This window comes from Melanotaenia boesemani, chromosome 6, assembly GCF_017639745.1.
Source record: "Melanotaenia boesemani isolate fMelBoe1 chromosome 6, fMelBoe1.pri, whole genome shotgun sequence".
NCBI lineage: Eukaryota > Metazoa > Chordata > Actinopteri > Atheriniformes > Melanotaeniidae > Melanotaenia > Melanotaenia boesemani.
In genome coordinates this window covers 23,693,830-23,709,482 of record NC_055687.1, presented here as the reverse complement: position 1 = coordinate 23,709,482, position 15,653 = coordinate 23,693,830, and the positions used below count along the sequence as shown (strand labels likewise).

The 15,653-nt window shown below is 37.5% G+C and overlaps 1 protein-coding gene across 1 annotated transcript in view; it reads right to left on the bottom strand.

Moving 5' to 3' along the window:
• Window positions 1–15,653, bottom strand: part of col14a1a (collagen, type XIV, alpha 1a) — a 119,841-nt gene that overhangs the window by 74,305 nt on the left and 29,883 nt on the right. The window contains exons 6-11 of the mRNA XM_041988851.1: window positions 2,884–3,039; window positions 2,594–2,713; window positions 2,160–2,324; window positions 1,830–1,994; window positions 1,067–1,218; window positions 162–291 (exon numbers count right to left, since the gene is read on the bottom strand). Of these exons, the coding sequence (XP_041844785.1) occupies window positions 162–291; window positions 1,067–1,218; window positions 1,830–1,994; window positions 2,160–2,324; window positions 2,594–2,713; window positions 2,884–3,039 (888 nt within the window). The remainder of the gene's footprint in view (window positions 1–161; window positions 292–1,066; window positions 1,219–1,829; window positions 1,995–2,159; window positions 2,325–2,593; window positions 2,714–2,883; window positions 3,040–15,653) is intronic.

Genomic DNA, 15,653 nt, shown 5'->3' with positions numbered 1-15,653 from the left:
TAATATCTTTGTGCTATAAGTGCTTAATTTTTAAAATGTCTGGCTTTCACAGCTCTTTCACTTTAGAGCCACTGTTATTAATGTGTGTCTTCAGATGTTGATTGAGGCCTTGTGCTTGGTTTTGTAAAAACATTTCTGCACATGTTTACATGTAAACTTACAGGTTACTTCTGATCCTCTCAGACTTTCACTTGCTTCATTTGCATACACAGCAAACACGGCGAGCTGGTACTCAGTGAGGGAGCTAAGCTGCTGTAACACCACTGAAGTCTCACTGCCAGCCACTAGAACCTGGGGTCCAGGAGGGTGGGTCAGAAGAGGAAAGATGGATGGAAAGGACAGAAATGTGAAAAGCAATGGGGATAAAAAGGCAGGAAAAGGGTAAGAAGAAACAGTATGACAGGCAAACGAAAATGACAAATAGAAGAGAGGAAAGAGGGAGGAGAAAAGGAAAGAATGATGGCAAGAGAATGGTAAATGAGGGAGGGAACACTGATTTCTTTAATGAGATAAAGCACAAACATCTCAAGCTAAAGAATATCTTTTAATCTGAACTACAAGGATGACAGTTGTGATAACAATTAGGTCTAGATTGAGCCAGCTGGAAAAGCCTGCTCACATGAACCCACTAAACATCTGGTCCCTGTAAACCCTGCTATACTAAAGATTTAATGGTCAAATGTTCTGGAAAAATCAGGCAGGTGCCTGAATCAGCCACAGTATCAGTTTTAGTGGGAGCTCATAACCTGCACTGATTATCTGGGGAATTGTCAAGAGGGGATGAGAAGGAGAAGTATGGATGAGCTATCACTGCCATTTCACAGAAAAATTGATCTCAAACTATAAATTTGCTTCATCCCAGATAACATAAAATTCATACATATAATGGAAAAGCACAATTGATGCTATTCTAGCTGGAGTATTTTTTAAGTTTTTGATTATGCTTCAACACATGCCTACATTCCTAAGGAACATTGAACTGTGTGTTTGCAACTCAGTTTTTACTTGCTAAACAAATTGGGTCAGTAAATGCAGCGATGTTCCCAGGGAAGAGCACAACATTTACCTCCTGTGGTTGTCCTCCTTGAACCGGGTAATAAACCACTCTGTATTTCTTTACATTTCCGGGTGCGTGACTCCAAGAGACCCGAAAACTCCAGGGTGTGACCTCTGATGTCACCAGGTCAAGCGGCATTCCTATTTTCTCAGGTGTGAATTCTGGAAACAAAGACAAGGGCAGAAAAGCAGGAGGGGTAGGGGGATAATCACAGACTCCATCAAATTCCATTTAATTATTCCCACTTCTGAGAGGAAATTTCATATCCACTGAGCATCAGGGTAAAGAGGATGGTATTGAAATAGAAAAGGCATTAAACTGGATTTATGGTGTCCCTCTGAAGCCATGTTACGTCTTGATTTTCCATCTGGCAATTTTATGCAGACAGAGATGGAAACACATTAAGGGACAGAGGAAGAAAAGAAGTAACGAATAAACATTTTTTCACTAAGTTTGCAACATTTTCCTTTTGCAATGAGGGTATTTGATAATATATAATATTCACACTAATGTTTCATCAAATACGAGCACCATGCGGAATGAAACTTTTATCTAAAGTTTGATTCACAACGGACAAAACCTATTTTGGAACAATGACCAGTGTTTCATATTTATTATTCATAAAAGCCTCATTATCATCACTGTTCGATGTTGACTTGATCACTTTTTAAATGTAATTTTTTTATGTTACTTTGCAGTTTTATCTCAGTACATCATTTTTTTCCTGTTGTTTTTTGTTTTATTTTTTTACTTTCTACCATTATCTCCTTACTCTGCTTGATGTCTCTGTCTTGGTGTTCCACTTGTTCACACACTATTCTTGTCAGTCCCTCTACTATGGAGCTCATAATGCTGAAGTCAGCCACATTGTAGACATGAGTGTCATCCGGCTCTGAGGCAATGGAGCGCAATTCATTCTCATCAGCATTCTTTACACCTGGAAAGGTAAGGATACCCGAATGTTAGCATCACATTACCTGCAGAAGCAACATCTGTATTACAAATCTGACTTACAGCTCAACACACATTATTTAAATGAATACACAGTAGCGGAACAGGTTTGTAATCAATAGCGCAAACTAAGAACTATTTATGAACACACCGATGGCAAAAAGCTCAACACCAGCCCTTCGAAGGCTCTCTGCTGGTGGTTTAACATCATCCTGGGACTTCCCATCTGTGATGAGGATCCCAATCTTTGGTACTCCGTCTCGTGAGCCAGATTCAGGCTTGAAGCAGTTCTCCAAAATAAAAGTCAACGCTAGACCTGTGGAGAATATTAGAGTGACAAACAAAAAGAGAAGAAGAGACATTAAGAGGGGAGATATGGGAAGAGAGATGAAAAGATAAATTAAAAAATAGTACAGGCAGAAGATAAGTGTGAGATCTACAATAGTGTGCAATCATAGTCTGTCTTTCAGGATTTTACAGAAAGAAAAGAAAGATTAGAGACCAGTATGAGAGCTTTTTTCTACCTTATATTCTTACTAAAGTGAACTAAAAATTCACTCTAGTTTAAAAGGTTATATCTGATACCTGTGAGAGTGTTCCCTCCTTTATAGGGCAGGTTCTTGACAGCATCGATGACTGCATCTTTAGTGGAAAAAGTATTTAGATGCCACTCAATCCTGGGATCACCGCTGTACTGTGCCAGACCTACAAACAGACATATACACATACAACTTGTAGTTACCTTCATAAATGGTTTCTTGTTGCAGCTATCGTGTGAGTCTATGTTTGACTGAGTAACAGAAGCTAACATCAGATAACTATAGTGATACCACGATGTACCCATCTGTTTAAAAAAGAAGGTAGCTGCAACCCACCTATCCTTGTTTTATCGATGCCAACATCAAAGGCATTGACCAGATTTTCCAAAAACATACGGACCAGCCTGAAGTTGATCCGACCAATACTCCAGGAGCCGTCCACCAGGATCACAATATCTGCAATGGCCTCAGTGTGGCACACAAACTGATCAGCTAAAAGAAAGAGAGATAAAACATTTATGATGCCTAAAAAAAACAAACAAAAAAACAAAGAGAAATCTTCTTGAAACCCTAATGTTTCCTGGAATTCCAGCTGAACCACTGAGAGGCTTCTGACATAAAACACAGTTTTAAAGGTTTAAGTCCATGTTTCAAACTTACCTCCTGAAAACTACTGAAGGGATGGATATGAGTGAATATTATACTGGAAATAGTCTAAAACATGCACCTGCACAACTGCATTTCCATCGCTTCAAAGGACGTCATTGCAATTTTCCATAATTTTCTGCAGAATTAGACAAAGTATACATTCCCTTCTTGCCAAGCAGTAACTCATAACCTGACCTCTTATTTACTAGATAGCAAAGCGATCTAGACTTTAAGTAGACTTTCTTTTTATGTCCCCAGAACATGAGTAATACATGTAGACACACACTTGCATGCACACACAACCACACACACGCCTCCATGACTTCATTCATCATAATCCCATAACTACTTATCTTGTCAACCTGCCTCGAATAATATCCTGAAAATGACTACATCCACTTATAGTTGCACCATAGATCAACTCCATGCCTAAAAATGTAACAGAACAATTTAGAATATGCTGATAAGGTTGAAGATTTGTGTCTTAATAAAGACAGGCCATAAAAGAGAATGCTGACTGTAGGAAATGTGAACTTTTACTTGTGATTTTTGCTCAGATCAGGATGCTTAAATTAATAAAATACAGATTACTCAGTAGAGGGATGAGTCAACATAGATCATTCAATAGGAACTGCCAATGTCAAACTATCCAATCAGAACACAGCAGGAACTGTGCATGTTTTTTTCTTTTTATTTAGACAGATATGTGACGGGTTACGTTTCTTATCTGCTCCAACAAAACCACCTGGTTTGGTGCAAGATGCATCTCTGTTAGATCACCAGTGACTTGATGCTGATCATAAACACAGTTTTTATTATTATAACATAAAATGTCCATTAAGTTTGTGAAAGAAATTAGTCAGATATTAATCCTAAAATTTTGTATTTATATTCATTTGCAACACTATCAATCCAAATGTTGTCATCTTTGCTGAGCTCCTGCAGTTGACAGGAAACAGCTGAACACAAAGAGCTGCTGAAGAATAAAACTGACTTAACATTGCTTCTGTTTTTCTAAGCGCTTCAGGCTGCCAAGACTTAGTCACATTTTATCGTTTAGTGACCATTTTTGGAGACAGAGCAATGTAGACTATTCAACAACTTGGTACACTGCTGCTCTGAGGGGTTTTATTTCTATTTGTTTATTTCTTTGTTTCCATCATCATGCATTTTGTAAAACACCAGAAGGGAACGAGAATGTGTGTGTGTGTGTGTGTGTGTGTGTGTGTGTGTGTGTGTGTGTGTGTGTGTGTGTGTGTGTGTGTGTGTGTGTGTGTGAGTACATTTATGTGTGTCTTGTGTGAGTGTAAGACTAGAGACTTAAGGTGAGCCTTTTTCAGTCATCATAACAACAGAGGCGGGAAGGATTACAACGGAGCAGCTCCTCATCCAGCTGTGTCAGTCCAGTAAGCTTCCAGTTGCCTTTCCTTCACATTTCCCTTTGAAATATTGGTGTATTTTTCAAAGAAATGAGCACTCATACCCTGATGTGACACCAGAGTCTCAAACTGATGAGGATAATGTGTGGAATCAGCAGACTCTCTGCTTCCCAACAAGAAACATTCATAAAGCGCTTCAGGTTAATATATTGTGAATAAAAAACTGTATTTCTTGCACCACTATTGCTGTGGTTCAACATCTGGGCCAATGTGATCACAGACTTTAAACAAGAGACACTCGTGAAGAGTTGATGAACACCAGGACACATAATGAAACCAATGCTCTGAGTGGAAAACATTAGTTTAGAAGTGCTGTTCAAAACCATCAATCAAAAGCATTTATGCCTCTTAAATTTTCATCTCCCACTTACTGCCTGAAGTATTAAAAATGGCATAAATTATTAAGTATTTTCTTTTGTATCGCATAGATCTTTGAAATTCTAGTATCATGGCAAGACTATTTTTCAACAATAAGTCACACAAGTATCTGTTTCATGAAATGGTTTTCCAGACAGAGCCGTCTGCCTGCTGTCTAAATGTGCCTGAATGTTTGAGCCATCCATCTGCTACAGGTGACAGATAAAGTAGAGATGGTAAGACAACAAGGTCGAGATATAACTGATGATAATCCTTGGTTTTTTGATGCATTAGGTGTATGAAAAAGTTGCTTTACAAAATACAGAAAGGAAATGTTTCAGAAATACCCAAGAAGACTGTGAATAACCCCTCACTTCAGTAACTAGAGATGTATATTTAGTCAAAATGATACCTTTATAGAAAGAAATGTGCAGAGAAAAGAACACTTTCAGCAAATGACCCTGAGGTCAAATAGCATCTTATTCTGTGTTAGTATCTCCCTACAAAACAAACAAAACTGATCTTTAAAAAAACTAAGACTAAAAGAATAAATAGAGAGAACCATAGCAAAGCAACAATACAGGTCAACAAAAGCAGTTAAACATACACAATGCCACAAGTCAACTGAGTATCTATCACTTGACACGGTTCTATAGCAACAGTTGACACTGTGGTTAAATGAAGAGGTGAGGGGACTTAACGGGTAAGAAAGAAAGCATTAGAGGAGGAGTGTGGGGTACTGTTTAATGTGAAAAGCCATCATGATTGACTATCCAGGTGGTAAGCAGAGGATTAGGTCAGTAATTATAGCTAATTACAGCTCATGGACCATTCCTAACTTTATTGTTTGCACTCAAGTGAGAATGTCCGCCAGGCAAAATGCTAGTCTTTAACATCCGAAGCAACAATCACAGTTGTCCCTCTCCTTCACATTATTACTGATGACAGCAGTAAACAGAAGGTAGCTACTTAGTCCCATCGATTCTCTTAGGAGAAAGAGAATTTTGTGCTTAGTATAAGAATTTCTAAAAAACAAGACATAGTCAGCTAATGATCATAGAGTACTCAGTTTTAATTTGGAGAAACAGTTTCCAGTCAGATGGACCCAAATGTGTGCATTTTTCTGAATTTTAGTTAATTCTTAGTCTCACACTCTCCCTCTGAAACTTAATTTAAATAATAATGAAGACTTCACTTTGAAGACTTGACAAACGGAGACTGAATGTTCCATCACTTTGTGTACACAGTTATTTCCTCTAGCCTAGATGTTGTGTTCTGATATTGTCATACAGAGAAATGATGTTTTACTAATCCACCATGGCATCTAATCCCATCATGAGAAAAGTCTAAAGGGATCGAAAGAGAGGTGACTGCTGCTTTGTATACAATATTGTATTATTGTACTATTGCTGCATGAACCAGAAAACCTTGTTAGTGTTAACTAATGGTAATTAATAAAACCTACCATCCACTGAATAGTTGTGTGAACAAAACCAAGTCTTGAAGTAGTCTAACAGCCTGGCAACAGCAGGGTGGTCAAAGGTCCCTCTGCTCCTTTTAAGCCCCATCTGCCTTTCTTCTTCCCCTTCTCTTCTCTACCTCTTTCACCCCTTTCATCTCTTTCCAACTCACGTCTTCTCTGTAGGTTAAAGTGCAGTTTTGGTGGAACAGTATGGGACTTTGTATGCACAAGGCTCATGTAAAATAAAAAAGTGTCACAGAAAGAAAAAGAGAATTGAAAATTAGAGAATAATGGGAAGAAAAGCAAAACATTGTTTCAGCTCTCCAGACATAATGCCATTCTTTAACATCCAAACCAATAATCAAGGTTGTCTTTGTCCTTCACATTATTTCTGTTGAGTTGAAGAGTAGTTTCAGTGGAACAATGGGAAACTTTGTATGCAAATCAAATCTAATCAAATCTAACCAGAAACAGAAGATAAACAACAATAAAACATTTATATAAGCAGATACAGTAAAAGTAATAAAAAAAATAATATTAATAATGAATCAATAAAAAAAGAACACCCAAAGATTCAAAAAATAAATGAGTTTTCAATTTAGCCTATAAGATATTTATGGAGGCTGACACTTTGACTGAAATAGGAAGGCTGTTCCGAAACTTGGAAGCTATGACAGAAAAAGCATCCCCCCCCCCCCCCCCCCCCCTCCCCCCCTCCCCCCCCCCTCCTTTTCTCACTCTTCTACATGTAAGAACAGATAAGAGCAGCTGATTTGTAGATCTAAGACTCGAAGACATCTAGTGGTAGTATACGGGCAGAGGAATTCAACAATATAATGGGGAGCTGCACTTTTAGAGCTTTAAAAACATACAAAAGAATCTCAATGTGATGAATTATACTGGAAGCCAGTGCAGAGACACCAGAACAAGAATGAAGCTGTCTCTTCTGTTTGTTCCAGTTATGAGTCTAGCTGGCGGTACCAGCTGCAGACGAGACTAAGCAGAAAAACACCTGAATAAAGGGAGTTACAGAAATCAAGCCTTGAGGAAATGAGAGCTGAGATAACCGATTTTAAGTTTGTCAAAGAGAGGATTGGCTTTATTTTGGCTACTCTTCTTAACTGGAAGAAACAAGATTTGACTACAGAGTTGATGTGTTTATTAAATGCTAAATTAGAGTAAAAAATAACTCCTAGATATGTGGCCTGTTGGTAGATACTAGCTGACAGAGAATCCATGTGACTGCTATTTGCTTATTGAGAACGGGTGAAACAAAAATAATATCCTCTGTTTTGTCCTCATTTATCTGAAGATAAGTGTTTGCTACCCAACATTTGAACCTAGAAGGCATGCAGTAATTAATTTGACTGAATCAAGGTTTTCTGGATTTAAAGGGAGATTTCTGTCATCAGTGTAACAATGAAATAAAATATTGTGTTTTCAAAAAATACAACCAAGTGTAAGCATGTACAGGGTGAATAACATTGGACCTAAGATTGAGCCTTGAGGAACTCCACAATTTAGATGAGTCTAACTCTTCCTGAGTTTAATGCCAGCAGTAAATCGATTGATTTATCCTAAAACCTGTTTCCATTATTTTATTTGTATCTAGATAGAGTTGAAAATAACAAGGAAGTTTTAAGACAGCACAATAACTAATATCTAGATTTGGTTGGAAGAGGTTGGAATATGGCATGCTTAAAGTAAGAAGGAACTGTACCAATTGCAAAGCTAGAGTTAATAATTAAGCAGATTATAGGGCTCATTGTGCCAAATACCTTAAAAAACGTGATGATGTCAAATTAAATCACAGAGAGATGCAAAACAATGTGACAGATCAGGTCTATAGGAGAGTCTGCTCCTGTTGAGCAGAAGCTCCATTTTCTTTATGAAAGATGGCTCACGTAAGATAAAAACATGTCAAAGAAAGAAAAGGTGAACTGAAAAAGGAAGAAAGCATAATGGCAAGAATGTAAAATGTTGTATTTTGGTGTTATGAAATCCAGCAAATATAATTATTTTCCCAAAAGGTTGGAATTTACCTTTGTAAAATAATAATAAAAAAACAATAACTTAAAAGCAAGCTAGATGTGCCTTTCCATTTTGAGCCTTGCTGTTGTAATATTTGCAGAATGTGGTTGGGCATAATTTGGCTGAAAGCAAGGCCTTTCCTTAAAAAGATGCTCTTTCCATGCCAGCATGTATTGCTCCAAATTTGCATATATCGTTCAGTGTAAGTCCCTCAGAATAAATAATAATTTTCCTTGCTTAGTGTCAGATTCCTGTTTGTCTTCTCAGTTTGCCTTTGCTGTCACTTTCCTGCATTCAGCATTCTGTTAATCTTCATATTCTGCATCTTCCGCTACTGTAGTGCTTCTTGTTTTAAAATACTGTATTTTTCTTTTATTTCACCTGTTCCATCTTGCATTTGGATCATCACGAACTCTGATAATCATATTGTTAAATAATTTTGTGAGAGAATCCTTTTCAAAGCAATGCACCAATCCCTACATACAAATCTAAAAGACTCAGTAATGTTCTTTTGAAACCTGTTGTCAATTAACTAGGTGTTTTTTAGCACAACATAATTCAGCCATTTCTTGCTACTTTAAAATTCTGAGGTATTTTTCAAAAGATATCAAGTTTCTCATATTTAACAGTAAAAGTCCACATTCCAGACTTGTTTAATGGCACAGTGAACAAACCGGCTGTTTTGCGCGCACACAGCGGCTGATTCAGCAAAGAAACGTTAGAAGACATTATCAGAGGAAGAGAGGAAACAAAAGAGAGCCAGAGACAGAGCAAAAGATAAGATAAGAGTCAACATAAGACTGTTTTTTACTGTCTGGAGAGAGCTTACAGTACAGGTAGGATGCAAGACGCCGAATTATAGTTGATAGGTGGCGCATCTCTGAGAAAATGGCAAACATTAAGTAGTGCATCTTTAAGGAGCATTTGCCACATTTAAAACTTATTTACAAATGTGAAATTAGTCACAGAATCACATAACTGTAACTCAGTAATGACCAAACTTATTGAAACATTTTTTTAAAAAAAGAAAAACAAAACAAAACAAAGCTATTCTAAATTTTCAAGATTCATTGATGTTTTCATTTATCATGGCTATAAAATAAATAAAATCCTGTATTAAGCACTGGCTTGTTTTTTTTTATCTGAAAAATGTCTTACAGCTTGGCCACCTCTTCAAGCTCAAACCACATTTTGTGGGTTTAGCTCCCCTTGCCTTCCATGCTGATGTAAAAGGAAATATACCTTCATCTCAGTAAAAACACGTAAAAATTGATGATTTCTTTATTGTATTCATGTGTGAGCCTGGACACTGAAATATTGTTGATACTCCATAAAATGATTTGGTCAGGGTGAATGGGCCTGACCTCGTTTTTTTAATCTAAAAGCACATGTCGGAGTTGCCATAGAGTGTGTGTGCTGCTTTTAGTTAATAACATCTACCAGTTATTACACCTATGGCTGTCTTCTGAAAATAAAAATTCAAATTATAAAGGCTAAAAGCAAAGCTGGGAATGGGAGAAATAAGTTGCTAACACAAAGACGTAGTCCTGTCTGCTGTAAGGGTCAATAATATCAGTGTCCTCCAAGCTTCACCAAATCTCTCCAATGAAGTACAACTTAATCCCATTTGGTAAATTAGGCATTTCTCTGGCCATAGCATGCACAGTTTCCCCATCCAATGTCAAATATAGTTTATAGTCCAAGTTATCACCACTAAATATTTCACATTATAAAGTAATACGTTTCACTTTTTGACAATAAACTATCCCCTTTTAACGTGATAAGGTCCCAATATCTTTTTTATTTGGGTGACAGCTCCACACTCCCATACAAAATAGTCCAAATGAGTGGTTAAAATTAAAACAAAAACTTAAAAAAAACAACTAAGATGCCAGGAAGTTTGAATATTTTTGCAAGAAGTTGTAAATCATAAACAAATTTGTATCTAAATTCACTGACTGTTATCTTGGCTGAACTGCTTCTGAACATTATTTGTATGGTAGCACATGAAGATGACACACCTGGACACACACCAAGCATAACTGGCATGCAAGCATGTGATCTGTGTCTACCTGTTATCCAAGGGAATGGCCACATTTTACAAGTCACAGCCCACAGCGCAGTCTGCAGAGCTGTGGGAAAAAGTGTGTGGCTCCCAGACAATTGAATTGACTTGTGTGGGAGTGCAGTTGTGTGACTGCAACAGCAAAAGACACAGTTGACTGCAACGTCTAACAAAGTAGAAACAGAGACTGAGAAGTACTAAAACAAGATTGTGAAGTACAGAATAAAATCTTCGGTCAGTGGTGAGAAAAGTTGGGCATCAGCACAAAAAAAAAATGCACATGGAGGTGTTTTAACACAGACACATTCTGGGCTACATGTTATACATGAAAAGGAAAGATTACTCAAAGCAAAGTAGATTGCTTTGTAATCTCCTCCTCTCAGGAACTGACACGCACTCAGAGTTGTAAATGCAAAATCCACAAAGGAATAAATACACACACACTTCTCTTTTTTTCTAAAGAAAACTTTTCTATCCACGTCTTCCTCCTTCTCTTTGACTCTCTCTCTCTCCTCATTAACAGTAGTTCTTCCAAGTCAGTCTTGATTTATATCTGACCCATATTTAGCCAGGGATCAGACTGAGTGTGCTGTCATTTCAGTCCTTCTCCAGTTAAGTTTTATTTCCCCCGACTCTGTGATTGTGTTTCAGCGTCTGGAATTAACATTAAGCGCAGTGACAGGCATACAGATAGATGGGTAGAGCAGTGACAATCCCAACAGGGAGAGACCCTCTTTGATTCTCTAATACTGATGAATTCCTGCATGAACCTGCTTTTAAAGGTGCACTGCACCTCAAACACAAGGTTAATTAATTGCAAAAAATAATTGGACACTAATGTTAAACAACGTAAGACATTGAGATATATTTGATTTTGACACATTGCCCAAAAGAGTATCGGCTTCAGTGAACTAATAAAAATGGAAATTATATTATATAGTGGGTGAACTACCCATTTTACGGCCCCCATTGCCAGATTTCCCAGTGTATCATTTCAGGATGAATAATGAGATCCATTTCTCCTGCCTGCTGTTTATGATGCTGAACATAATTTTTTTAATAGAACAAACACTTTTTTTGTAAGCCGCAGCAAAGGTTTATCACTACACTGGTTTTTCCCGCCTTATCTGCTCGGGCATAAATATTTTACCTACGTGCTTTCACAAACTGAACTGAAAATGTTGGTTGTATTTAAAAGAGACAACCACAATGAATACACTACAAAGTAATTTGAATTTATTAGCCAGTTTTCCATATCTGTAATGGTTACAAGTGGTGAGACTGCAGACACAAATAACAGGACAGAGTCATACACAGAAGAACTCATCATAACCAATATATATATATATATATATATATATACACACACATATATATATGGGAGACTTGGCTTTTCAGGTCTTATGTTGTTTTATTGCACCCATTTTATTTATCCCAGCAGTTCACACTACAGGACTTTTGCACTGCAAACATTTAAACTTCTTACAAAGGGAAACATAATAATCAACTCAGGATCAAAATTACTTGTTTAGTCTCTGTATTCAAGAGTCTAAGTGAATGACAGGGTAGCACAGCTCTGTCACCCAAACAGATTAGTTCAGCAGAAACTGTTTTATATGAGGAAAAAAAAGAAAGGCTGTCTGAAACTTGAAGGCCATTTTCAGACAGCCTTGACAGCCTTTAAGATCATTACCTATCTAAACATTTGATCTTGAGTCAGTCCAGACCTTTGAAGCTGTCTACCTTATCAAGTTCTTTGATTCATCTGGGACTATAACGTGCTGTGATGGGGAAATTTCAAACCAACAGATGAACCAACAGTTCAAACAACTGGAGTCAAAGGTGATTTCATGTGACCTTCTCTTTTTCACCTATGAGAACACAAATATAACTACATATAGTCATAAAGTCCAGCTCATTGTCTGAAGGCCTTTTGCTGGAGGGGTTTAGTGATGGAAATACAGATATACTTGTCTCATGGAAACAAGCCTCAGGGGTTGATAACATCAGACACCTGACAGTTGTTTTAGGGTGCATTCACACCAGGATGGTTCACTAGACTTGAACGTTTGGGGGACTCTGTTCAGTTCAGGGATGCAACATTCTTCTGGACCGAGTTTGCATTCATGCTGCACTACTCAAACAAATCAGATCTTTAAATGACATATTCCACTTCCCGCCAGAAGTGGCGCTGCATCAATAATCACAAAAGGAGAAGATGAGACTGGCAACAAAGAAAAAAACTTGTTCATCTAATGCAGGACATTTTTTGTTTCTGCACATAAAAGCAAAACATGGAGCTGCATCAGATCCTATAGCTGTCTTGGGTTGACCAGATTTTGATCAGAACGTTACTGAGTTCTTCCACATCTGACTGCGAGTCATTTCTCCCTGCTAGCGCTGCCTATAGTCCCACACATACGTAGGTTTTGGTTTGTTTTTTTCTTTATCCAAATCAGAGGATTTTCCAGGCAAATGAAATAAGATTCAAATAAAAGTGGCTGCTCTGAATGCACCCTTAGATGGTAAAATATTTGTTCTAATAGCTCCATTTTAGGTTTAAAGAGGCACTTCAGAACTTTGACAGATTTTCTCAGTGATGTGCCCATAATTCAGCATCCATTTTGCATCCTACCTGTACTGTGAGCTCTATCCAGACAGTGAAAGTCAGTCTTATCTTGACTCTTTTTCTCTTTCTTTTCCTCTCATCATCTAATGATGCTCTCTTGTGTTTATTTACTGAATCAGCCATTGCACACATATAAAACAGCAGGTGTGTTTAAATCTGCATGCTAGCATGTGATGCAGTGCATAAAGAAAAACCCAACTGTAATGTCACACAGTGACCTGAAAGCAAAAGTTGTGAAGTACAGTTTCTCAGCCTCAGGATGCTGCTGGGCAGCAATAACTCCAGAAATCTACATATTAAATGTCATTGTGCCACCAGATGACTCAGAAACACAAAGGTTTAAGGCTGGAAAATAGTGTGACTTTAAACTATTGCTGACCTACTGCAAAAAACAAAAAGTCTGACTGTCCAAAGCACTCTTATCGCTGTCTACTGCAGGCAAGATACTCAGATGTACTACTATACACACAACTCCACTTAAAAAAAAAGATATAATATCCCTTTTATTATAAACATTTCAATAATACCTAGGAAAAAAAGCCAGACATTAATAAATTGATCGGAGCAAAACGTCCATAGTAGCTTTTATTATTTAATTCAGAATGAGACTTTAATCTCAGAAATATGTTGGACCAAATCAACTGAAATTTGATTAAAATTAAATGAAAGAAGAGGCAACACCAGCTAGTAAGGCAAATATATGTATAGACCTAGGAAACAAGCAGCTGGACTTTAATAGCCCTCAGAACTGCTATCTCATTGACATTTATACCACATACCTGTGGTTCAAAATAGCATAAAACAGGAGCTTGTTTATGAAGACCACAATACAGGCAGCAGACTGATCAACTGTCACTTGCTCAGTGGCCCTTCAAAACAAGCAAGCACATTCATATTCATCAGAGACCTGTAAGCATGCGTGAGACTGTGTATGCTGAAGTACACGGTGTGATCCATGAGGTTTTAAGGTGTAATCCGACAGATGTTTGAAGGGTTTGTGTCATTCCACAAGAAACCTTTCCCTGCTTGGTCTCCTGATCTTTAATCCACTGTCTTGTTTTGTTCAACTTCATTTAACACAGAGAAGTGCAGACAGAACTAATGCTAAATGTCTGCTGAAAGCAAAACATGACCTATAAAGTAGTTTTTGCTCTAGCTCTCTGCTTTTCTATGTTTTTTCTCTGTATCTACCTATCTGTCTGCCACTCCTTGCTCTTTTCTCTTTGTTTGCTTCCTCTAATCTTTGTGCCTGGTACAAACACACACACATACACCCACACTCACACAAACTTGTGAATGGTGTTTCTATTTAGAGAGCTATACACATTTAAGCTGGTTGTTTTTTTAGAAATAGGATCTACAAATTGGGTTGTGGTGCTTCAACTTTTTTCAGGGGGAGACATTGGCAAACAATATTGGCTCAGTTATTAATTCCACAAGAGGGAAAGCCTTCCAGCCCACTCCTTCTACCTTCCCTTTATCTATGTTTAAGTTGGTCTCAGTCAAGCACAGGCAACTGTTTGTGTTACAGTTACTCACCTGAAAAAAATAAAAAAATATCCCAGAGCAATGACATTATTTAACAAATTCTAAAATACCAGACTTCAAATTTCCAACTATATCAATGCACTTTTTCTAAACTAGGAAGCTAATCATTTTTTAGATAAAAGAGCATCTACTGTCATTATAAACAACAGGTCTGATGTGCTCTGGTGTGCTTTCACAGTCAATACAATGTGAATACAAGATAGCATAGAAGCTGTTTCTTATTTCTTACCCAACCACATGGCATGGCTGAGAGCACTGAAGTTTGTTTTTCTTTTCGAAGTTCCTAATAGACAAATACCCAAATGTCACGACCAGCTTGGTAGGCTATGACAAAATGAGGAGAGGACATGCAAAATAATGCCGAAATATATTTATTTATAAAAACAGCTCTATTAATAGAAAAGTGTGGAGCGTGTAAAAGTGGACAGTTAGTGGTTTGAAGTGGTTGCCAGTCAGTGTGGTGAATAAACCAATCTGTAGGCAGTAAAAGAGAGAAAAAAAGAAACTCAAGACTAGAGTTTTTATATTCGGATGCACCGAGATCAGGTGGTTGAATGAAAAAGGAGCTGCCCACTTGGCACACCAACTTATAAACATTTATAAGCATTTACACTCAGGCGAAGTAAAATGTGAAAATATCACTCTTTAGTTAAGAGTGTGTTACTGTCACACAAATGACTGATCAGGTCTTTCAGCACTGAACTTGGCCTCTTAAAGCAATATCACATAATTTTCCTTTACTTGTTTCTGACAGAAACAACGCTACTTATCAAAGCCAGAGAATTGTATGTTACTACTAAAGATGGAAGGAGCTGTAGCAGAGGAATTAGTCACTAATTATTCTAATTGAGGCTTTGCCCCTAATGACTGAAATGGCATAAGCACGTCCACACATGTGTACTAGTTAACTACTGTAATATAATTACC